The sequence below is a fragment of the Phyllobates terribilis genome, unplaced genomic scaffold (genome assembly GCF_046119375.1).
Source record: "Phyllobates terribilis strain yellow unplaced genomic scaffold, ASM4611937v1 Scaffold_2__4_contigs__length_985480577, whole genome shotgun sequence".
Lineage (NCBI taxonomy): Eukaryota > Metazoa > Chordata > Amphibia > Anura > Dendrobatidae > Phyllobates > Phyllobates terribilis.
In genome coordinates, this window is record NW_027362762.1 from 482,656,448 (window position 1) to 482,681,911 (window position 25,464).

Sequence of the window (25,464 nt, forward strand, 5' to 3'; positions counted from 1 at the left end):
GAGAATTCTCCTGAATGTTTAAAAGCCGGCGGGCGGCAAAAAGCCGGCGGGCGGTAAAAAGCCGCCGGCTTTTAAACAATCACACAGCCCCATACTGCTTCCCCGCAGCCTCCCATCCCGATCCGCCGCTCCCCCCTGATCAGCTGTTCATTTGAAGTAGCCGCGGTGCCCTCAGAGGGTTCATGTGAGTTCATGCTTGACTGCATGAACTCACATGAACTTTCCCACGGCCGCACAGGTCAGCCACACCTCCCAGACCATCCCATCAATCCAGGAAGACGAGAATCTCATACCATTCCCTTCTTCCTGGATCATGGCTGAGCACCTGGGGTGGTACAAGAGGATGGACCTGAATGTCCCGGTCATGATTGGTGTGTGCGCGGTGTCTGTGGGTGTTTGTGGGTGTTTGCGGGTGTCTGTGGGTGTTTGCGGGTGTCTGCGCGGTGTCTGTGGGTGTTTGCGAGTGTCTGTGGGTGTTTGCGGGTGTCTGTGGGTGTCTGCGTGCAGGCAGACATAGGCCGATGTGACACTACTACTCCCATCTGCCTATATCTGTCCCCCGTCCACTCGTGCCAGCAGGTTCATCTCGATGGGAGCAGTAGTTCCCATCAGGCTGATCCTGCTATTTAAACTGCCCCATATGTTATTTTTGCCTCTATACACATGTTTTATTCTTTTTTTGTTTTTGGTCTCCAATAAATTTTAAATACATTTCATTGGTGGCCAGTGGTTACCTAAAATAAATTAGTTTATACATTACCTGTCCCCGCCGATCGCCACCTAAAATAAAGTAAAAAATAAAAAAATACACCTATAATCATCTAGACACCTAATTCCCCGAAGCCATCGATCTCCTGTAATAAAATATAAAATAATAAACCACAACCTTATCCTTACCCCTCCGTAGTAGTCCACGAGTGTCCCACGATGATCTCCAGTTTAGAGCAGCCACATAAAATGTGACCGCTCTAGACCGCTGCCGCCGCTAGAATGACGGGGCCGTAAAGCAGCCCCGTCATTGCATAAGCGGGTTCGCCGGAGTTCAGGCAGCGCTGCTCCGGTTAGCTCCTTTACGGCCCTGCTGTACCGTGAGAAATTCCCACGGTACAGCAGGGCCGTAAAGGAGGTCACCGGAGCAGCGCTGCCTGAATGCACTCCGGTGACCTCAGTCAGGGGCTCACGGCAGTGTGAGCTTACAGCAGCAATGACAGCTGTCACATCTCCAGATGTGACAGCTGTGCATGGGAGATCAGCGCAGGAACGTGGACAGGTAACTATTTTTTTTTTTACTAAACTAAGAATTAAATAAAATGGTGTGTTTTATTTCAAATAAATTATTTTTTTCTGGGTGTACTGTGTGTTTTTTCTTTATAACACTTTGTAGGTTAGTAATGGGGATGTCTTATAGACGCCCATCATTACTAACCTGGGCTTCATGGCAGCTGGCGCTGACATGAACCCCACCACTATTACCCCCTGCAACCGCACCAGGGCAGTGTGGAAGAGCGAGGCTAAGTGCCAGAATTGGCGCATCCTATGAATGCGCCAAATCTGGGGCGGCTGAGGGCTGCTGTTTCTAGCCTGGGAGGGGGCCAATATTCATGGCACCCTTCCTGGCCTATTAATATCAGCCGCCAGCTGTCTGCCTAGCCTTTGCTAGCTATTAAAATAGGGGGGACCCCACATCATTTTTTTTAGGGGGTCCCTCATTTTATTAGCTAGTAAAGGCTAGGTATTCAGCTGGGGGCTGATATTAGTAGCCTGGGAAGCTCCATGGGTATTACCCCCTTCCCAGGCTTCAAACATCTGCCCCAGCCGTCTGCTTAACCTCCGCTAGAGACTAAAATTATGGGGGATCCCACGCCAATTATTTTTTTCTATAAATCCTTCATTTTAACACTAAATGACACTTGAGGGGTTAATAAAGATGCAGTCCCTAAATTATTATTTATTTTTTAATTAATTTTTCCCAAAAATTTTGACGTGGGCTTCGCCATATTTTTGTATGCCAGCCAGGTACAGCATCCAGGAACGGGCTGCCCCCAACTCCCAGCTGCCTATTTGTACCTGGCCGGACACAACAATATAGGGAAGCCCTTTTTTTATTCTTATTTCATGAATTTCATGAAATAATTAAAAAAAAAAAATATGTGGGGCTTTGCCCTATTTTTGTGTCCAGCCAAGTACAACTAAGCAGCTGGGGGCTGGAATCCACAGCGCAGGGTGGCCCAAGCTTTGTGCGCCCCCCCTGCTGCGAACTGCAGTCCTTAGCCACCCCAGAAAATGTCGCGTTCATAGATGCGCCATCTTCTGGCGCTGTATCCAGCTCATCCAGGGCGCTGGTGCGGTGGCTCACTGGGTAATAAAGGGGTTAGGGCCAGCTTTGTATTATCCGCTGGCCCTAAGCCCAAAATTCATGGGGTCACGCCAATATTAGGCTATGTGCCCACGATGCAGAAATGAAGCAGAAATTTTCCTGACCATTTCCGCATCTCCTTGCCAGAAAAACGCATGCGAATTCTATATGCGTTTTTGAAGACAAATAAAGTTAGTGAAGAAAAAAAAAAAAAAAAGGCCAATTTGATGTAATTTCCTAGTCCAACACCTAATCAATGTATAAAAATAAAAAAAAGGGTGGGCTCACGTGTATTTTTAAGGAAAAGAGGGAAAGCTGAGGGCTGATTTAATAGTCTGGGAAGTAGCCAAGGATCATGGCCTCTTCCCTTGCTATTAATATCAGTCCGCAGCAGTTAGCTTAGGCTTTAAAGCCCATTCTACAAGTGGGACCCCCCCCCAAAAAAAAAAAATAGGGCCCCCCTATAAATTGGAGCCAGCAAAGGCTAGGCGGACAGCTGCGACCTGATATTAATAGCCTAGAAAGGGGCCATGGTTATACGCCCCCTCCCAGGCTATAATATCAGCCCTCAGCTGCCCCCAGATTTGGCACATCCTATTTGTGCGCCAAATCTGGCACTTAGCCTCGCTCTTCCACACTGCCCTGGTGCGGTGGCAGGGGGTAATAGTGGTGGGGTTCATGTCAGCGCCAGCTGCCATGAAGCCCAGGTTAGTAATGATGGGCGTCTATAACACATCCCCATTACTAACCTACAAAGTGTTATAAAGAAAAAACACACAGTACACCCAGAAAAAAATAATTTATTTGAAATAAAACACACCATTTTATTTAATTCTTAGTTTAGTAAAAAAAAAAATAGTTACCTGTCCACGTTCCTGCGCTGATCTCCCATGCACAGCTGTCACATCTGGAGATGTGACAGCTGTCATTGCTGCTGTAAGCTCACACTGCCGGGAACACGTCCGCTCCCGGCAGCGTGAGCCCCTGACTGAGGTCACCGGAGTGCATTCAGGCAGCGCTTCTCCGGTGACCTCCTTTACGGCCCTGCTGTACCGTGGGAATTTCTCACGGTACAGCAGGGCCGTAAAGGAGCTAACCGGAGCAGCGCTGCCTGAACTCCGGCGAACCCGCTTATGCAATGACGGGGCTGCTTTACGGTCCCGTCATTCTAGCGGCGGCAGCGGTTTAGAGCGGTCACATTTTATGTGGCTGCTCTAAACTGGAGATCATCGTGGGACACTCGTGGACTACTACGGAGGGGTAAGGATAAGGTTGTGGTTTATTATTTTATACTTTATTACAGGAGATCGATGGCTTCGGGGAATTAGGTGTCTAGGTGAGTATAGGTGTATTGTTTTATTTTTTACTTTATTTTAGGTGGCGATCGGCGGGGACAGGTAATGTATAAACTAATTTATTTTAGGTAAGCACTGGCCACCAATGAAATGTATTTAAAATTTATTGGGGACCAAAAACAAAAAAAAAAATATGGGGGCCTAAAAGAATAAAACGTGTATAGGGGCAAAAATAACATATGGGGCAGTTTAAATAGCAGGATCAGGCTGATGGGAACTACTGCTCCCATCGAGCTGATCCTGCTGGCACGAGTGGACGGGGGACAGACATAGGCCGATGGGAGTAGTAGTGTCACATCGGCCTATGTCTGCCTGCACGCAGACACCCGCAGACACCCGCAAACACCCACAGACACCCGCAAACACCCACAAACACACACAGACACCGCGCACACACCACTCATGACCGGGACATTCAGGTCCATCCTCTTGCACCACCCCAGGTGCTCAGCCATGATCCAGGAAGACCGGAATGGTATGGGATTCTCGTCTTCCTGGATTGATGGGATGGTCTGGGAGGTGTGGCTGACCTGTGCGGCCATGGGAAAGTTCATGTGAGTTCATGCAGTCAAGCATGAACTCACATGAACCCTCTGAGGGCACCGTGGCGACTTCAAATGAACAGCTGATCAGCATCAGCTGATACCTCAGCTGTTCATTTGAAATAACCGGCGGGAGAGCGCAGCACAGTACGGGAAAGCCCGCGGTGAAGTCTTTTCACTGCCGGCTTCCCCGCCCGGGTCCTTCGCTCCCCACTCCTTGGTGCTGCGCTCCCCGCCCGGTCCTAACTTACGATCGGGATGGGAGGTGGCGGGGGGAGCGGCGGATCGGAATGGGAGGCTGCGGGGAAGCAGTATGGGGCTGTGTGATTGTTTAAAAGCCGGCGGCTTTTTACCACCCGCCGGCTTTTAAACAATCAGGAGAATTCTCCCACGCTGGGATGACATTCTGATGACAGGCTGGATCGCAGCTGAGCGCTGCCATCCAGCTTGTCATCCTTCAGAGACACTGCAGAGCGCAGGCATTATGTGAATGTCCGATTCCGGTATTCAATATTCTAAAAGTATCGGAACTCAGTATCGGAACTCCGATACCGCGAATATCGGCCGATACCCGATATTACAGTATCGGAATGCTCAACACTACTGATGACTCATTCAAACATTATCCTGGTCTTTTTTTTTGGGGGGGGGGGTTATTCCTGAAACACAGAGACAATGATGACGCAGAGGATTTTTAATAAGAGGTAAATTGCAAAGTTGCTTGTTTTTATAATCACTTTGCAATGTTATCAGTTTAATAAGATGAGACAACCCATTTAAGCATTATTAAGCACTATTGATTACAAATTACCAACTTTAACCCGACTTGATACTCAGCTATACGTTACCTTTTATGTGCTGTGGACATCAACACTGCAATTCCATTAATTAATTCACATCCAATTTCATTATATTAATCAATGGACACTTAGGCAATAAGTTTATCTAGAAAAGTTACCTCTGTGTGCCTATTGGCTGCCAAGTGTAGTAAAGCAGGCGATTCTCTGAGCTTACCGTTAATGTTTCAGGATACATTGAACTAAAACACAACATATGAAATTGATATTTCTCTCAATGCTGCTCAGTTGTGAAATGTAAACTACCAGAGGGTAACTTTAAGAGTCATTTTTTTACTTTATTTCAAATCACAGTAGTCGTTCACAAATTTTTTAGATCTGGCCTCCACCAACCACTCAAAACACGTGCTGAAGCACTCAGCTTCTGCTTGATCAGCACTCACAAGTACAGGCTCCATAGACTATGTTTGGAGCCCATACTCAGCTGAGCGTGCTTTGCGCAATTGTTGTGGTGTCCACTGATATAATGCACTTCGGAAGGACTACTATGATTTGAAATACAGAAAAAGATGACAGTACCTCTTTCAGCTTATAAGTCCCAATGCAAATCTGTGTGGAGCAATCATTTTTATAAGGAATGATATGGGTAGGTTTTGCTTTGTGCCCTTAAATATGCCGCCACATGTGCTGTCCTGACATGTCTGCTTTAGTGAATATCCGTATCATCATCGAAGACCAATTACCAATACCAGTCTTTTCTTATAGCTCCCTTTTTGTTATTACTCCTAGAAAATGCTGAATAAATGAATAACTGGGTGTTCACATTTGGGGTTGTCTTTGTACACTCTCACTGTCCAACCCATGCTGCCAGGATCAGGCTTTGTAGGAACACAGCCCTTTTATAGGGGGAATGGTAACACCCAGTTGCCTATTTATTAATATATTTCCAGTATGAATATCAGAGGACCAGCATTATGCAGGGTTGAGAACAAAGATACTCCAAAATTGTTATTCTATAGGAAAGACAAGAATTGACTCATGTCAGAATGTCAGTAGAGCCAAAAGGTCCTCTTTTAATAGTTTGCCCATCATAAATCTAGATTAACTATTGTCTGCTCTTCCTAAATAATATACCTTACATAATACTTACCATAGACAATTTTCTGACTATTGCTTGGTATATTAATTTTATGCATATAGTGCTTATTACACTGCATATATGATTTAGATGCAGTCTCTATTAAAATAGGGAGTAATGAATACCAATTGATGGCTCATCTTTAAAGAAGTACATTTTGTTCTCTAAATCTGTGTATATGTGTATGTAATATAGTGTATGTGTTAATATACTCACCTACCACCGACTACTCAGGTGTCCAGCGCTGTTCTGCTCCTCTTCTCAGTGACGTCAATGCTCTTCAGAGTCTTTGCATTACGCTGCGCTCTTCATGACCCGGAAGTGTCTGTTACAGTGTAAGCCTGTGGTGGGAGGAGGAGGATCTATAGGCTTTCATTGTAAAAGAGACTTCCGTCTCATGCGTAGTGCATAGAGTGAGCCGGATAGTCTGAACAGCAGTGATGTTACTGAGAAGAGGAGCGGGACACTGATCCCACCACCGTGCTAGTCATTGCATTCGGCGCTCTGCTCCTTGTCAGGCCGCCACACTGAGTCCTCTTATAGCTCTTACAGCTCTGCTGCATATTCCTGCTGTCTCCACCTGGCTATAGGGAGGTGCGGCCAGATCCTGCAGGAACTTAAACCTGTTGTATCCTGCAGGATTTAACTTCCCCAGCCTATCCGTAGGCAGCAGGGGGTTTATTGGGCAGCTCCTCCCACCACTTCTTGCCTGAATGTAGGTTCCTAGTAGCTTATCTCTAGTTCCTGTTTGTGTATATTCATTCTGTCTCTCCTGTTATTGACCGTTTACCCTCATCTCTCCGCTCCTGACTTTGGCTATGTATATTGAACCTGTGCTGCCTACCCTGATCTCGGATTGTCTGACCACATCTTTGCTTTCATCCTCCTGTACCTCTTATATGTGTCTCTGACCCTACGGGGACTGCCCTGGAGTGGTACCTGGTGACTACCTGCAGCCAAGCCTATCCTCACCATCAGAGGCTCACTTATTAACGCCCCTCCAGGGTAAGCCCAGTCCGTGGCACAGTAAGTCCACAACCACCAGCGTTACAATACACACTATATTGCATACATGTACACAGATTTAGAGAAAATAAAACTTCAGGGGAAGGTTTCTTTAAAGGAACCTGACAGGAGATTCATCCTGCCCGAACCATAGCCAGCAATAATCAGATACAGGCTGTGTTATTGCAGCTGTGTATGTTTTACTCTGAAGCGAGGCGGCATTTCAGAGAACTCATACTTTGAAAAGGCAGCCATGAACATTGGGCCCCCTACAGCTTTCAGAGTATGTTTTTGCCAAAATTCTGCAGTGTTTCAGAGTAAAACATGCATGGCTGCAATAGAACCGCACGTGTCTGATTAACGATGGCCATGGTTCGGGCAGCATGAATCTCCTGTCATGTTCCCCTTCAATTAGTCTATCCAGATGTGATCCATTGCAGTACTCTCAAAACTCTGAGACACCCCCCATCAAAGGAACTAAGTGAACGGTACTGAATTGCCATCCATACTAACACGCAAACAATTGAGAAAGGAGCTCACCTGTATCACTGAGTACCAGAGTGATGTGTATAGACCATGATTGAGCCATTGCCTGGCAATGAAAGCAGTGCAGCATTATCATTCTAAGTTCATATTATAAAAGAGGTTCAAGAGTTTCTCCTTGTGTCTGAATTTTTGTTATGGTACAAAATACATATTATACAATCCTCTTTAGAGTTAATATTTTCACCATCCATAGCCATCGTGTCTGTCACTTGTTGAGAACATTTTTTTTTTTTCTCCCAACAATTAGAGTTGGTGCGAATCGATTTGCAGGTCCCAGCTCATCAGCCATGTCACTAATCTGTGGCCACTGGATGGGAGCCTGGAGAACCTCCTTCTACCTCCCAGCAACGTTAGCTCTTATGATAAGCCTGCCTTGGGTGAAGGCACATATGCGTCACACCGCAGCGATGACGTTGCGCCAGGCCGGTTAATCAAAGGATTGAAAAGCATAAGTCAGTTCTCGTGGTTCCTGTTCAGCAGTCACAAATTACTGATGTGGCCGAAGGACTGGATCCTTCAAATCGATTTGTATCAATTCTACCAACTGTCATTTTACCAATCAGATAATTTGTTAACATTTGGTGTGGTTGTTTTATTAATGACCTGTTCCTTGTTTGGAGGGATAGTTCTGTTGACTTTTTAGATATATTGAGTATAGAGGACAGTAGATAAGGTCTTGCTCAGACTACCATTTATAATAAGGTCCTGGCCAATAACACAATTTTGGAAGTTTCTAGTTGCCACCCGGATCATACTGTACTATCAATGTCATATCCTACAGTGAATTTTTGAAAGCAAAAAGGAGCCCGAAAGGATGCTTTAGTAGCACATAGAGGTAAAATAAAAACGACTGTAGGTTGTGTGCCAGAGACTATAGCGATCTATTCTTAAGTCTGCCATGAAAAAAGAATTTTGAAATTAGAAATGTCATTAACTGTGATCATGACCATGTTGTCTATATAATCATGTGTACTTGATGCAATCTTGCAGATATAGATACAAAGAAAAAAATAGTGTTTCTGGCATGTCATAATATTTTTAGAGGTGTAGAATAGAATACAGCAGCATTATGTAACTGCTAAGATATATGAAAATATTGAATATATGCAATTCAGACTGCATTACTGCTATATTATACTGCTATATAAAATATGCTTATAAAATGAAGGTTCTTAGTGCACAAATCGGCCAATTCATGTGAGCCCAACAGCCATGATAAGGTGACCTTTCTTTGATGGGACCCTAGACCTAATATTTATCAAACATGCCTCTCCCAGGAAAATTTAAAGAGCAGGTAGGATCCAGTATTAATTATAAACAGCCTTAGATTGATGGGAGGAGTGTACAGACAAATATGGATTCGTAGGAAGAGATACATTTACTATACTTTGTAACAATATGACTAATATTTTCTTTGTGTGTTCTACAGATACCTCTACCTACTGTTTTCAGAAGATGACCTGCTATCATTAGAAGACTGGGTTTTTAATACAGAAGCACATCCATTGCCAATAAATACACTAAAAACCATTTGAAGCACAAGAAACCAATAAATATCTATTCAGTGTTTTTATCTGAAATGTAAATTTTCATACAAAAGAAATTCTATTTTGTGATCTAATTTGAGATACCAAGAGTTGCATAAAATACAATGTCAGATTCTGTTCCTTGTTACATTTTAGCACTAAAAGAAATGGTGGCCTTTTGCAGAAATTTCTGCTTTTCTTATTTATGTACTTATTATTATTATTAGAAGCAGAGAATTATGATTTAGAAGAAAAATCAATCTAAATATATCTAAATGTTTGTAAAGAAAATGTCTGGGGTGCTCTTACTAGTGCTACGTGCCAATTTAGATAAGTGCTCTCTGTTTAGAGGATTTTGTAACAGTTCTCCTGAGATTTTGGTCATAGTAAAAGTTAGCTTATCTTTACACTGTCAACATTATAACTTTTACAACAATTTGCCAATATTTTCAACATCAGAAATGCTCTAGAAAAGAAGTCCCATAAATATATTGACCATTCAGCTAAAGATCTTTAAACCATATATGTCACCAGATTTTACAAAACAATCTGCATACAGTACAGACCAAAAGTTTGGACACACCTTCTCATTTAAAGATTTTTCTGTATTTTCATGACTATGAAAATTGTACATTCACACTGAAGGCATCAAAACTATGAATTAACACATGTGGAATTATATACTTAACGAAAAAGTGTGAAACAACTGAAAATATGTCTTATATTCTAGGTTCTTCAAAGTAGCCACCTTTTGCTTTGATGACTGCTTTGCACACTCTTGGCATTCTCTTGATGAGCTTCAAGAAGTAGTCACCAGAAATGGTCTTCCAACAATCTTGAAGGAGTTCCCAGAGATGCTTAGCACTTGTTGGCCCTTTTGCCTTCACTCTGCGGTCCAGCTCACCTCAAACCATCTCGATTGGGTTCAGGTCTGGTGACTGTGGAGGCCAGGTCATCTGGCGTAGCACCCCATCACTCTCCTTCTTGGTCAGATAGCCCTTACACAGCCTGGAGGTGTGTTTGGGGTCATTGTCCTGTTGAAAAATAAATGATGGTCCAACTAAACGCAAACCGGATGGAATAGCATGCCGCTGCAAGATGCTGTGGTAGCCATGCTGGTTCAGTATGCCTTCAATTTTGAATAAATCCCCAACAGTGTCACCAGCAGAGCACCCCCACACCATCACACCACCTCCTCCATGCTTCACGGTGGGAACCAGGCCTGTAGAGTCCATCCGTTCACCTTTTCTGCGTCGCACAAAGACACGGTGGTTGGAACCAAAGATCTCAAATTTGGACTCATCAGACCAAAGCACAGATTTCCACTGGTCTAATGTCCATTCCTTGTGTTCTTTAGCCCAAACAAGTCTCTTCTGCTTGTTGTCTGTCCTTAGCAGTGGTTTCCTAGCAACTATTTTACCATGAAGGCCTGCTGCACAAAGTCTCCTCTTTACAGTTGTTGAAGAGATGTGTCTGCTGCTAGAACTCTGTGTGGCATTGACCTGGTCTCTAATCTAAGCTGCTGTTAATCTGCGATTTCTGAGGCTGGTGACTCAGATAAACTTACCCTCAGAAGCAGAGGTGACTCTTGGTCTTCCTTTCCTGGGGCGGTCCTCATGTGAACCAGTTTCTTTGTAGCGCTTGATGGTTTTTGCAACTGCACTTGGGGACACTTTCAAAGTTTTCCCAATTTTTCGCACCAACTGACCTTCACTTCTTAAAGTAATGATGGCCACTCGTTTTTCTTTACTTAGCTGCTTTTTTCTTGCCATAATACAAATTCTAACCATCTATTCAGTAGGACTATCAGCTGTGTATCCACCAGACTTCTGCACAACACAACTGATGGTCTCAACCCCATTTATAAGGCAAGAAATTCCACTTATTTAACCTGATAGGGCACACCAGTGAAGTGAAAACCGTTTCCGGTGACTACCTATTGAAGCTCATCAAGAGAATGCCAAGAGTGTGCAAAGCAGTCATCAAAGCAAAAGGGGGCTACTTTGAAGAACCTAGAATATAAGACATATTTTCAGCTGTTTCACACTTTTTTGTTAAGTATATAATTCCACATGTGTTAATTCATAGTTTTGATGCCTTCAATGTGAATGTACAATTTTCAAAGTCATGAAAATACAGAAAAATCTATAAATGAGAAGGTGTGTCCAAACTTTTGGTCTGTACTGTACATTATTAAATAGATTTCTTAGACCTGATGTCAATGGTGTACTTACTTTGAAAATCTACGTCAGAATGTCTGTGTAATCCTTTTTCAAAGCTTAGAGGGAATCTGTCAGCAAATTTTTGCTATGTAATCTGAGAGAACCATGAAGTATGGAAAGAGACCCCGATTACAGTGATGTGTCATTTACTGGGCTGTGTTTTTCGGTTTCAATACAATCAGTGTTTTATCAGTAGGAGATTATCACTACAGGACAACTGGCTTTGTGCATCCTTGTCCAACCAAGCCTAAGTACTGATTATCATCTCTCTCTCACTATACAATGTACACAGAAAGCTGTGGTGTTGGCTCAACTAGTGAGCTCTGCTAGATCTGTAGCAGAGAAAACTGTGATTCTATAATAACTGCTAAACCCAGTAAGCTAAGTGATACATCACTGGAATCAGTGACTCTGTCCCTACCTCAAGCTGCTATCGGATTATGTAACAAAAGCCTGCTGACAGATTTAATTTAACTCTATCTACATCCACCTAGCCTGACTGACATCTCCTCTGTGTCCCTCTTGCTGCTAAGATCTCACACTGCTCAGTATCAGCGTCATCTGTAAGTAAGGCTGGGCAGGCAGGGGTTGAATGCATTTGGGCTCATGAGCTCTCTCACTCTATAGCTGAACTCATATAATGCTCATATAATGCTCATGTTACTCATTTTAATATTATAATAATACAGCCATTCTGACATGGATATTTAAAGTAAGTACACCAGTCTAATCTGGGTTAAAAGATCTGTTTAACAATGTACGAAATTTGTATTGTGAAATCTGGTGACAGATCTGCTTTAAATTTACATAACTAGTCTATCATGTCTATGGCTAAATTTATTAGACACAACTTATTTGTACCTTCGGTCAGTACAAAGCTTCAAAGTCACGTCAGAAAAAAAGTTTGAAGAATAACTTCTTTATACCGTTCAGAATGCACCTCTCCCCCAGTTCTTCAGCTCTCCTAAAGATTCTATAATTGAAATGACCACCCTAAGTGACTGCCTACCTCTTGTCCATGCCCTGCTTTCAATTAATTGTACCATAAATTAAAATAAATCCCACAAACTTAACACAACAGGGCAAAACTTATGACAGATTGCTGTCTATCAAAGGCTTTCAGAAAAGAACATGGCCACCCTACTATTAAGAAAAACAGTGGAAATTCGCTATATGGTCTATATTTATCTCATGACTATGGCCAGTTTAAAGGGGTATTCCCATCTCCAAGATCCTATCCCAATATATAGTAGGTGTAATAATAATAATAATATTAGCAAATATCTCCAATTAGAAATGTGTATTTTTTCTGATTTGCGATCTCTCTTTCCTCATGCGCAGGTATCACAGGACCTTAGGTATCCATGGTTACATCCACTGATAAAGTCACAGTTAGTTAGCTAGTTGCTAGTGGTCGTAACCATGGATACCTAAGGTCCTGTGATGCCTGCGCATGAGGAAAGAGAGATCGCAAATCAGAAAAAATACACATTTCTAATTGGAGATATTTGCTAATATTATTATTATTACACCCACTATATATTGGGATAGGATCTTGGAGAAGGGAATACCCCTTTAAGTCTGATTATAGACATTACCTTCTTTACTATAAGCTGTGCAGTTTGTACTCAAAATACAGGATTTATGAAAATCATAAGTTCAGAGGTCAACATGACCATTCCTACAATACGATCATCATACTTATAGTTGTGATAAAAGATCTACATAAAATTTGTAAAAAGTGCAAATTATTAATTCTTTTTTCTTTGAGTAAGTATACATACATTCAGAGATCCCTATGCCTATAAGTAACTGTAATAAACAGTAATAAAACAGAAATATTTCATGGATTTCATTTATAAATAATTTGCAGGTAAAAGGGAAATAAAGGGTAGAAAAAGAAAAGAACTACAAGCAGTTCACAAGGTCTGGCTTTTTGAGAAGGGTCCCTCTTTAATATTCATTTTTCTTGAAAAGACGTGGACAGGGACAACCCCTTTAAAATCAAACACCTCCTTTGGTACTTTAAAGGTTGTCTAAAGTTGTCTCAGCATATAATATTGATGACCTATCATAAGGATAGGTCATTAATATCAGATCAGTATTGGACACTCATCACCCCCATCATCAGCTATTATTAGTTATGTAATTAGTGAACGAAGCTGAGTGGAGCAATATGAGATCAATAGCACAGCAGCCATTATTAGCTCCGATTGGCGGATGTAGCTGAACACCACAGCTCCATATAACGTGCAGCAACCACTGCCGAGGACAACAGATCAGCTCATATGCTTTTAAATAAGAGGTGATCTGCAGTACCCAGCAGTGACCACTGCACACTGAGCAGATCTGTGCTGTTTAGCTCCATTCAATGCTTACATCCGGCAACCGAAACTAATAACAGCTGATCAGTGGGGATGCCAACTGTCAGACCCCTACCGATCTGATTTTGATGATCATCATTAGTATATGTCTGGAAAACACCCTTATGGATTATATATGGAAATTGCATATATGGTATAAAAATGATACTCTGACTGAAACCCGCTATACACAATAGATGGCTTTCTGGGAGAACAAAAGGATCGGCAGTCCAAAATAAGACGTGTGGGATCCTTAACTCCACTGACAAACAATTGTCTGGCACCAGCATTCACATCTGAGCGTTTGCCAGACCTGTCGATATCGGCGGGTTTGCCCAACTTTAATCTAATGTGTATGGGGGACTTTAGATCATGTGAGAACATTACAGACTCACCTAAACAACTGCCAATAATCTGATATTGGTTCTGGCTGTGAAACATCAGCAAATGCTGATTATGATTAGATTTTTAAGTGAGCCTTTCTAATAACATTATATCAAGAAACCGGCAATTATGTATTTCTGTAATAAAATTATTAAAGCAGCTTTAAATGGGGAATTCACTTGACAAATGTTTAAAAGTGATTTTCAAAGTGTAATATATTTGAACAACATTACTAAGGACCCTTGCTCATCGCTTTTGGGAGATCTGTTCTCCCAAAAGTCTTTTTAAATCAAAAGAAGGATCAAATCTCAGCACAAGAGGGATGAGAAACTCTTCCTCATATTTTGTTCTTACTCTCCCTTGTGCTACAATCTGATCCTTCTTTTGATCTGAAAAGACATAAGGGAGAATGAATCTCCCATAAGTGATGTGCAATGGGCCTTTACACAGTTTCTGGTTTAGATATATGAATTGTACAACTCAAAACATACACAGCTAAAATGACTTATACTTCACCTTGAAAATCCCAGTTGTGGGAATTTAAATTTCTATTTCATTTAGTTATTCAAAGCCATCGCTCATCATTTTGCATGTTTTTGTGTTAAGCATGACCAGCCTTTTCAGTTGGCATAATATATCATACCAGTTCACTATAGATGTAATTTTAGCTCTACAGGATGCGAAAGTGTAGTTCATTTTGAATGCCTAAATGTATTTCCTATGTATCTTTTATTCATTAAAGGCCTCTTGCTGTTTTAACTGAACATGACACACACGGCTTCTTTGTTAGATTACACTTGCCTTACAATGCCTAACTTGAATGCATATTCTTCTACACATGACGCCTCATGCAGAAGCGTACAGCGTGTGCTAAAAGCATGCACAATGTATGGGCAGCTGAGTGTTTCCATTAATGTACATATGGAGTAAAGTGGTAAAAAAATTCAGAGCTAAAACAATATGACCAATAAAGTAATATGAACTTTGGACAGTTATATTTATTGGCAGAGCGAAATAAGCAAACTGATTATTAAACATTACTGATTAATAGGGGATATCAATCTCGAACAAATAAATGGTGTTTGGTTGTATCTGGAGGAATATAATTAAATACAGATGCTCAGCGACCCATTACACTACATTAAATCTTATTACAGAGGTTACAAGAATAAGAAAGCAATGAGACAATAATGAAAGATAAATCTTTTGAAATTCAAATTTGCAATCTTAGGTAAATTTTTCCCTAAAATTTGATTTGTGGCAAATCGCAAGTTCTCCAGTTGACTTGAGAAGACGTGCATAACACTGTGAGGACTTTTAGGACTATGTTCAATCTTGTTTGAGCTCTTTAATGCAAAAACACAAGCTTAGAAATGTCAAAATTACCTCACATATACTGTATGGCTATGGGTATATGGATGGCAATCATTCTTCACTGCTGTGCTGTCACGTGCTATCTGTATTAGTTCTTCACTGTTTTAGGGTAATCTCTCCCTATATCAATTGCTCAGCTGTTAGCTGTGATATTCACTCCCTCTCCAGATTCGACACAAAATGGCTGCTGCATTGCCTGCCTCTGCTTTCATACAGGCTATATAGTCTCTTCTGATTGGCTATGCTATACCTTGTGATGTGATAGCTGCAGGGCATTATGGGGATGCCTGCACTGGCTGCGCCCAAAGACATGTGAGCCTTACCTGACTGATGCAATAACTTTTTGGGGAGATTTGAGCAAATCAAATTGAAAAAGTTAATCAGTTCCTGAAAACTAATCATCTCTAACAATTATGCATTTCAGTTGGAGTCATTCTATGCATTGACAAGTAATGCAGCTTATATTATTGACTTATATAAATAATTATGCTTGCTTAGTGATTATTTTCATTTTTACATTAAAGAGACGGAATATATCATATTCATCATGAAGTTTGGCTTGGGATCTGCTTTACCAGATCAAAATACAGTGCTGGCCAAAAGTATTGGCACCCCTGCAATTCTGTCAGACAATACTCAGTTTCTTCCTGAAAATGATTGCAATCACAAATTCTTTGGTATTATTCTCTTCATTTAATTTGCTTGCAAGGAAAAACACAAAAGAGAATGAAGCAAAAATCAAATCATTGATCATTTCACACAAAACTCCAAAAAAGGGCCGGACAAAAGTATTGGCACCCTCAGCCTAATACTTGGTTGCACAACCTTTAGCCAAAATAACTGCGAACAACGGCTTCCGGTAACCATCAATGAGTTTCTTACAATGCTCTGCTGGAATTGTAGACCATTCTTCTTTGGCAAACTGCTCCAGGTCCCTGATATTTGAAGGGTGCCTTCTCCAAACTGCCATTTTGAGATCTCTCCACAGGTGTTCTATGGGATTCAGGTCTGGACTCATTGCTGGCCACCTTAGAAGTCTCCAGTGCTTTCTCTAAAACTATTTTATAGTGCTTTTGGAAGTGTGTTTTGGGTCATTGTCCTGCTGGAAGACCCATGACCTCTGAAGGAGACCCAGCTTTCTCACACTGGGTCCTACATTATGCTGCAAAATTTGTTGGTAGTCTTCAGACTTCATAATGACTTGCACACGGTCAAGCAGTCCAGTGCCAGAGGCAGCAAAGCAACCCCAAAACATCAGGAAACCTCCGCCATGTTTGACTGTAGGGACCGTGTTCTTTTCTTTGAATGCCTCTTTTTTTTTCCTGTACACTCTCTGTTGATGCTTTTTCCCCAAAAAGCTCTACTTTTGTCTCATCTGACCAGAGAACATTCTCCCAAAACATTTTAGGCTTTCTCAGGTAAGTTTTGGCAAACTCCAGCCTGGCTTTTTTTATGTTTCGGGGTAAGAAGTGGGGTCTTCCTGGGTATCCTACCATACAGACCCTTTTCATTCAGACGCCGACAGATAGTACAGGTTGACACTGTTGTACCCTCGGACTGCAGGGCAGCTTGAACTTGTTTGGATGTTAGTCGAGGTCCTTTATCCACCAACCGCACAATCTTGCGTTGAAATCTCTCGTCAATTTTTCTTTTCCGTCCACATCTAGGGAGGTTAGCCACAGTGCCATGGGCTTTAAACTTCTTGATGACACTGCGCACGGAAGACACAGGAACATTCAGGTCTTTGGAGATGGACTTGTAGCCTTGAGATTGCTCATGCTTCCTCACAATTTGGTTTCTCAAGTCCTCAGACAGTTCTTTGGTCTTCTTTCTTTTCTCCATGCTCAATGTGGTACACACAAGGACACAGGACAGAGGTTGAGTCAACTTTAATCCATGTTAACTGGCTGCAAGTGTGATTTAGTTATTGCCAACACCTGTTAGGTGCCACAGGTAAGTTACAGGTGCTGTTAATTACACGAATTAGAGAAGCATCACATGATTTTTCAAAGGGTGCCAATACTTTTGTCCACCCCCTTTTTTAGGTTTGGTGTGGAATTATATCCAATTTGGCTTTAGGACAATTCTTTTTGTGTTTTTTTCATTGAAGACAAATTAAATGAAGAGAATAATACCAAAGAATTTGTGATTGCAATCATTTTCAGGAAGGAACTGAGTATTATCTGACAGAATTGCAGGTGGTGCCAATACTTTTTGCCAGCACTGTATGAGGATTTTTACTCTTCTTCAATCTATATTTAATTCCCTAGAAAAAAAAAAGAAACTTTTTGGTAAAAGGGGGGAAGTGAATTACTTAAAATGGATCGAATGGCTAATCCACCTAGCCCCACTCTAGTTTAGAAATGACCAAGTAAACCATGCCTCCTAAGGACTTTAGCACAAGGACCATACACCATCACTAGCCCAAAGACACTTTCTGTACTGCCTCAAAATGCCCTTGTGATGCTACACTTTTGAGCATGCCACATTTTTTCTCAGATTTCTTCATAAAATCAGAGGCACAAGGAGTTACAGTATGGGCCCATGGCATGGAACGGGTGGCATGTTATACAACATGTTACGGATCCAAGTAATACAGCTCCGAACATGGAAATGTTTTATGTGTTTACATTTTACTTTTATCAGTTAGATTTCTGTCTGTAGAAGTGAAATAATGAATTTGTTATTATTGATAAAAATGTAGTTTTAAAAATTTCCCTGGGACGGCCATAAAAGGCAGTGGCTCTCAACCTGCGGTGCACACCCTCCATGGGCTAAGGCAATGGCTGTATTCATTTTGGGGTCATATATACTTATGCTATAGGTTGGACATGTTCTAAATATGCAGAAGAATAGGTAAAAAATGGTTTTGTAGCACACGGCTTTCAGTTCCTTGTTGATGTGTCACAGTACTGGATCTGTCCTTGGGGTACACAGTTGGAACCTTTTGTTACTTGGCTTGAACAGGTTGAAAAACACATACACTCCTGTAGAAACAGTACAACAAGATGCATATGCTGTACAGCAGCTAAAATAAAAAGGCAATTGAGAGAGAAATATCATAGATCATTACAGTCTCCAGGTAGTGATAAATGCAGCCCACTTCTCCACTCCACCACTCCAGAGACCACCAGAGTGATAGGAGAGATAGATACAGTTCTTTATGTTTTTTGTAGACTCTTTGTTTCACCATGTACAGATGGACAGCATAGAAGTCTCAGAAGTTTGTGGCTTACATTTGTTTTTAATTTAAGTAAGTCATTTAATGTTATTACATCTGAAAGACTATTGGTTTGTTTCATGAGAGTAATAATACTTTTAATGTGAACAGTCACATGAAAAGTGAAAAAAAAGATAGCACCATGTTTCTAATAAAAACCTGAGTTAAAAAATATGTAATTTTCTAATTATACAATCCCTTTAAAAAAAAGATATCCTACAATTTGAAAACTTGGCCTGTAATTCTGGAAATATTCTCAGCTATAAAAAAATGTATTCAACACCTAAAGGAAATGTCTGTATGTGGCCTTACAGCATTTTTGCATAGGTATTGGATAGTTGTCTCCGAAGCATTACTTTCTTTTAAGAGGATTGTTGGAGATCATTATTATGAGCATAATAAAAACATAATAAAAACAGAAGGTCTATTACTTGGTTCCCTAATAGGTGAAAGGTGATAACTTTCTGATTGCTGGATTCCACCAGTGGGCCGTCAACAAATCCAGAGAATTAAGACTGCTATACACATTACAGTAGATGGACGTCGGAGGAATGATGGTCTGGCAACGGCTTATCTCCTTGAGACATCATGACTGGCAGTCCGAAATTGGACAGGTCGGATCGATATTTCCCCAGACAACCAATTGTGCTGGGCTCCCATACGCATTAGAGTGTCGGTCAAATTTGTCGATATTGGAAGGCTCGGCCAACATTAATATTACGTATATGGGGGACTTAACTATTTTAAATACCCCATTGAAATGAAGCGATGGCTGTTCATTGTCGACAAGAGTGTTGGAGATAGCCGAGTGCTGACCTATCTTTCTCTGGCAGTCCCACCGACAATGAATGGAGATATGGCAGTGATCACATGCAAAGTGACCATTCCAATAGGGAATTTCTGAGCCCCATTCTGTGGACAAGTGGGGCCAAGCGGTAGAACCCCTAGATGAAAACAATTAACTAACCAATATCTACAACAGGGTATATACCTAAAACCAGAGGCCAATAAGCATTTATGTGTTAGCCACATTTGTGGTCTATATCCATTTGTAACATATAGAAAGATAACCACTTTTTTTAAAGAAAAAAATATGGCCATGTAAATGCAGCCGTGGGCAAAGAAAACAAATTCCGTACCTAGCTGATTGATATGTTTTAGTGATAATATTTCTAACTAAATGTAAAACTAAAAAAGTCTGTGTTTCACTGAAAACTCCACATCATCATTTCCATGTGCATCAAAGTGCCATGATTACATAACTACCCCTAAATGTATATTCATTCTATGCAGAATTGAAAAGATTTTAATTTGTTGGCATACAATTTTTTTCATGACTAAAATGAACATTGTAATGTATTGTGATAAAATAAATTTTATGGAAATGTGGCATTATTATCTATCAGAGTTTGTTTTTATTACTGTAAAATTTTTACATGACATCGCCGACTAGTGATGAACGAATCTGCTGAAATTCATATTGAGCAGATTCACTTAAATTTGTCAAGGAAATTCGATTTGGATTGAACATATACAATGCAAATCAAATGTGCCTAGTTATGCTCTGGGGTCTCCAAACATAGTTTTTCACTTGTCCCACCCGGTCCTCCACACTTCTCCTTCTGGCCTCTCCTTTAATATTTTTTTTCCTCTTTTTGGGGGGGTGGGTGGATAGGAGAGTTGGTACGGTGATTTCAAAACAGCAATTCTTGTATATCCATTTTTGTTCTTTATGCTGTTTATCGTATAGGTTAATTAATTTTATATTTTGATAGATTGCACTTTTACAGACATGGCGATACCAATTATGCAGTTTGGATTGGAAAAAGTAGGTGATTTACACTTCTATACTTTTTTTTAATTATTTAAACTATTTTTGTACCAATTTTTACTTTTCTTTTGTCCCTTTCGTTGAGGTAATGTATTGGCACCCTGTGGAAAAGGGGGTAGAGGGTAGCCAATAGGGCATGCATACATTCACTCAGGTATGAATACCTTTAAATGCTGCTGTCAAAGATTGACAGTGGCATCTAAATGGTTAAACAGCAGTAATCAGAGTTAACTCCATTTGCCGCCGATAGAAGCCAGTGCCAGCTTTATAACAGAAGTTGGCACCTGTCATGTAAAGAGCAAGTTTGGCTCCTGAGCCTGCTCCATGGACTTGATGTAGGATGGTATGTTCGATGTCTAGAAGGGTTTAATATAGGAGGTCTAAATACATTTAGTGGGTCAGGTGTGGGGTCTGATATTATTATAGGATTACAGAAGATCTGAATATATATAGCTATGGCCTTTCATATTTTCCACCCATACTACTGCAAAAAGCCACTCCTAGTTTTGCAATTACTCACTGCTTCAATATCAATCTGTGAAGGATGATATTCAAGTCCAATGCAGGTTCATATTTTTGCGTTGTCATCTACGGGTTAAACCTGAGAGATACTGGCTAAAGTAAGAAGATCCTAAGTAGGGGATCCACTTTTATTACCTCAAAATTCCAATAAAGTATAATTACACCAAGATTTGGAAACCAGATAGCTCTATTTCACTGCCAGGTGGACATAAATGTATCATTGGTAAGTGGGACCATTATAGGACATATGGGAATGTATTTTAATTCTACAGATATGACCTTTATGACACTGTATAGAAACTTGCCGTCACCTACATTTATTTTCCTTGCACTGGAACAAGCAACATAACCTGATACTAAAATATGAAAAAAGTGTCTGGAGGATGAAAAGTAAATATCACTATTCATGACTTATTCTTTAATGATAAAATAATGAATTTTCTCTTGTGTTTTACATATGTTCTATAGACAGCGTTACTGATGCATAAAACTAATCAGATAAGCCCTAATATAACCAATTTTACCAGAAATTTGAACTGTGCCCTAGTCCAAAAAGCCATTAGCTCGTAATACCACAGCACTATTGCTCTCAGTAACTGGGCCATAACATTCACTATAGCTAATACTTATCCCTGCAAATTCCATAGCAATGTGAGAACCCCTAGTTATTTTTAAATATTATGTCAAGGATTAATACCCTTGCAGTACATGCATGTGACAGCAGTCTATCAGAAATTACCACAGTGGTCTAGAATTGAATTCAGGAGTGGACACAGATTAGGGCCCTTGTGCAAAAATAATATATAGGTTCTTTGTAGCCAAATAGCTCATCAAAATGCATGATTCTACATTAAAGGCTGACACCACCAAAGTGGCATCAATTTCACCAGAGTAGAAATAGTATAATTAGGACTGATACCTCTTCCGCTACAGCCAACCCAGCAGACGGAGACCCAATCAGGAGTCTCCACATTTCCAAAAATTAGGGCCTGGCACCACTGAAGTGGCATCAATTTCACTAGAGTAGAAATATTATATTGGGGACTGACACCACTTCCACTACAACCAACCCAGCAGATGGAGATCCAACCAGGAGTGTTCACATTTCCAAAAATTAGTGTTAACATCTGCAGCAGCAACAGCAGGCACAGAAGCCACGCTGAAGATATCACAGACTGCAATTAAGAGAGATCAATGCAGCACACTAAAAACTAGAACATCGCCTAGTCTGCACAGTCTGCGATTGGGGTGCAAAAGTCCTTGGAGATCCATGACTTGTTCATCTTGATGAAAGTTAGGCGGTCTACTCTTTCAGGGGACAACCGGCTGTGCTTATCCGTCAGGATACCATCAGGAGCGCTGAAGACATGTTCTGAGAGAATGCTGGTGTCACGCAAGGTGTGGGAAAGACTTAGTGCAACATAGAGGGAAGAGGGAAAGGGAGCCCAGACACTAGGGAAAGGGTGGGAGTGGAGACCTCCTAGTTTGGTCTAGTGTCACCCTGTCTCAACTACCGTCCCTATATTGGCTCTTCACCAATCGCCGCATGTGTGCCTCATCCTGACTTTCCCTGGTGTATGGCTAAGGCTAGGGAAGGAAGGAGATGAGCATTAGTCGATCTCAACTAAACTTTATAGACAACAAGGGTAGACAAACAAGGGGGAATTGCTTAGCTTTAGACAACTCCAAACAAATGCGCACACATCCTCAAGTTCCAGAGAGGACGAAGTACTGCTCTTGCTAAAGCATCACAAGTAGTAATGAATATCGCCGGCACCTCCCTCTCAGACACACCAGGTATTTATACACCCAGGCCAGGGAGCTAATTAGGCAGAGGGAGGTAGCCGCTGGGTCCTAGAGACAGACAGCCTCTAAGAAGATGTCTGTAATGCCAAACATAGAGATTTGCAACCAACTGCAGGGCGACTGTCTGTCACCTCTGACACACCCGTGACAGTTGGCTGCCGGGCATGATAAAACCTCCAAAGCGTGACAGGCAAGTTCAGGCCACTCACCCATTTTCGAAGTCCAAAATGTAAAAGGGTCCAAACCCTCCCTGATGGTATTGATATTAAGCTGTAGATAATCCTGCACCATCCTCAACAGTCGTTCACCACATGTGAGACTTGTACTCTGTTGTGCTGGTGCACGAACTGGTGTAAAAAATGTGTGAAAGGACTCACAGAAATTGCTTCTGATACTTACACTGCTGCTAATGTTTTGGCGTTGATGAATTGACATGCCAGTGGTTGAAAGTGCACAGCTGTGAGGCGTGCTGTGTGCCTCACTGCTGTCTTGGGGAAAACCTCTCTTAAGGTTGTGTAAAAGCTTGTTTTGATACTCCAGCATTCGTGGGTCCCTTTGGCAAACCAGTAGTCAGCACTATTTCGAATCATAACTATATGGGGATCATGTTGTAGATAGTGCAGCAAGAAGGCACTCATATGTCAGGCTCTTCCATGAGCTCCATGCCCATGCTGGGTTGGTGGCTGGGTAACATTGATGCTTGTTTCCTCCATCTCCTCCCGCCAACCACGAACAACAGAGAGGGGATGATTATCTTCTTCATCTCCTAACAGTTGCTTGCCCATCATCTCTTCCTCCTCCACTTATTGCTCAGCTCTTGCACCTTCACTAACAGTTTGTCTGGTATCACCAGCTCCCCTCGTTCGCAGTAATCCACCCTCCCTTGGCACCCACCTGTGTGACGACAGTCTGGAACTTTGAGACATTGCTATTTCTTCTGCATCCTCCTCTCTTTCTGGGACCACCACCTCCTGCTGCAGGCTATTCAAAGTCTGCTCCAGCATGTAGATGACCGGAATAGTGATGCTGATGATGGCATCATCAGTGCCAACCATCTTAGTAGCCACTTCAAAACTGTGCAGAAGGGTGCAGAGGTCCTTAATCTGTGCCCACTCCATAAACGTGATATGCCCCACGTCCATATTACGTTGGCCCAGGCTATACAATATGACATACTGCGTCAGGGCTCATTACTGCTGCCACAGCCGCTGCAACATGTGTAGAGTGAAATTCCACCATGTCGGCACATCGCATATCAACCTGTTAACTGGCATGGACAAAGACCTCTGTATCGATGCAAGTCGATGACCTGAGGGGTACGAACGGCGGAAGTGAGCACACAGCTTCCGTGCTTTCTGAAGCACCTCATCCAGGCCAGGATAGTTGCGGATAAATCGCTGTACCACCAGGTTGAGGACGTGAGTCATGCAAGGCACGTGTGTGAGCTCACCTCAGTGTAGGGCCACCACCAGGTTCACACCGTTATCGCACATGGCCTATCCTGGCTCCAGGTTCAGCGGAGACAGCCATTGCTCAAACTCAGCCTGGAGAGCTGTCCACAACTCTTCGGCTGTATGACTGCGATCTCCAAGACATATTCATTTTAACACTGCCTGATTGTGGTGAGCTCTGGCTGTGCAGGTGGTGGTGTGGATTCGCTCTGCACTGTTGGAACGCATGTCTCATTAAGGCAGAGGTTGAGTGCGCAGGTGGAGGCCCTAGAGGAGGTGGAGGAGGCAGAAGCAGTGGAGGAAGTGTGAAATACAGAGGTTTCTTCTGCAAGCCTTGGGGATTCCAAGACTTGTGGAGCAGTCTCTTCCCCGCCAGCCTCCACAGCCACCAGAATCACCCAGTGCCCAGTCAGCGAGATGTAACGCCCTTGGCCATGCTTACTTGTCCAGGTGTATGTGGTGAAATGCACCCTGGCAGATATAGATTTAGTCAAGAAACGGGTGATGTTGCTTGCGACATGTTGGTGTAGTGCAGGCACAGCTTTCTTAGAGAAGTAATACCGACTGGGCAACTGGTACTGGGGGACTGCAACGGCCATCAGCTTTTGGAAACTGTATCTACGAGGCGGAAAGGCAGCATTTCAATGGCCAACAGATTGGAAATGGTGGAGTTCAACCTCTTAGCTTTGTCATTTTTAGGATGAAACAATATTTTTTACGTGACCACAACTGCGGGACCGAGGGCTGGCTGCAGTGCTGAGAGAGAGCGGAGTATGGTGAACTGGACAAACTGCTGGACCGTGAGTGAGGTGAAGGCGGAGATGTTATGGTTCATTGAGAAAGATGTGGCGTACTCGGTGAAACAAACACAGCAGGCATGTCCACTTCCGTTTCAGCTGACGGGCTCTCACTCAGCCTGACTGGAGCGGGTAAAGAACCGGAGGTTCTGCGGTCGGAGGCCTGTGTGACAATGCTTGGCACAGTAACAGAGGAGGAGGAAGAAGTAGCAGATGCGGGAATGGAGCG

At 42.1% G+C, this 25,464-nt stretch overlaps 1 protein-coding gene across 2 annotated transcripts in view; it reads left to right on the plus strand.

Moving 5' to 3' along the window:
* Positions 1–9,866, plus strand: part of MAN1C1 (mannosidase alpha class 1C member 1) — a 222,328-nt gene extending 212,462 nt beyond the window's left edge. Inside the window, exon 13 of one of the 2 annotated variants that reach the window (XM_073665861.1) lies at positions 9,169–9,860. In XM_073665861.1, coding sequence (XP_073521962.1) covers positions 9,169–9,274 — 106 coding nt within the window. In that variant the 3' untranslated portion in view covers positions 9,275–9,860. Of the gene's footprint in view, positions 1–9,168 lie in introns of both variants that reach the window. The other variant, XM_073665862.1, reaches the window with a different exon arrangement.
* Positions 9,867–25,464: the final 15,598 nt, after the last annotated feature.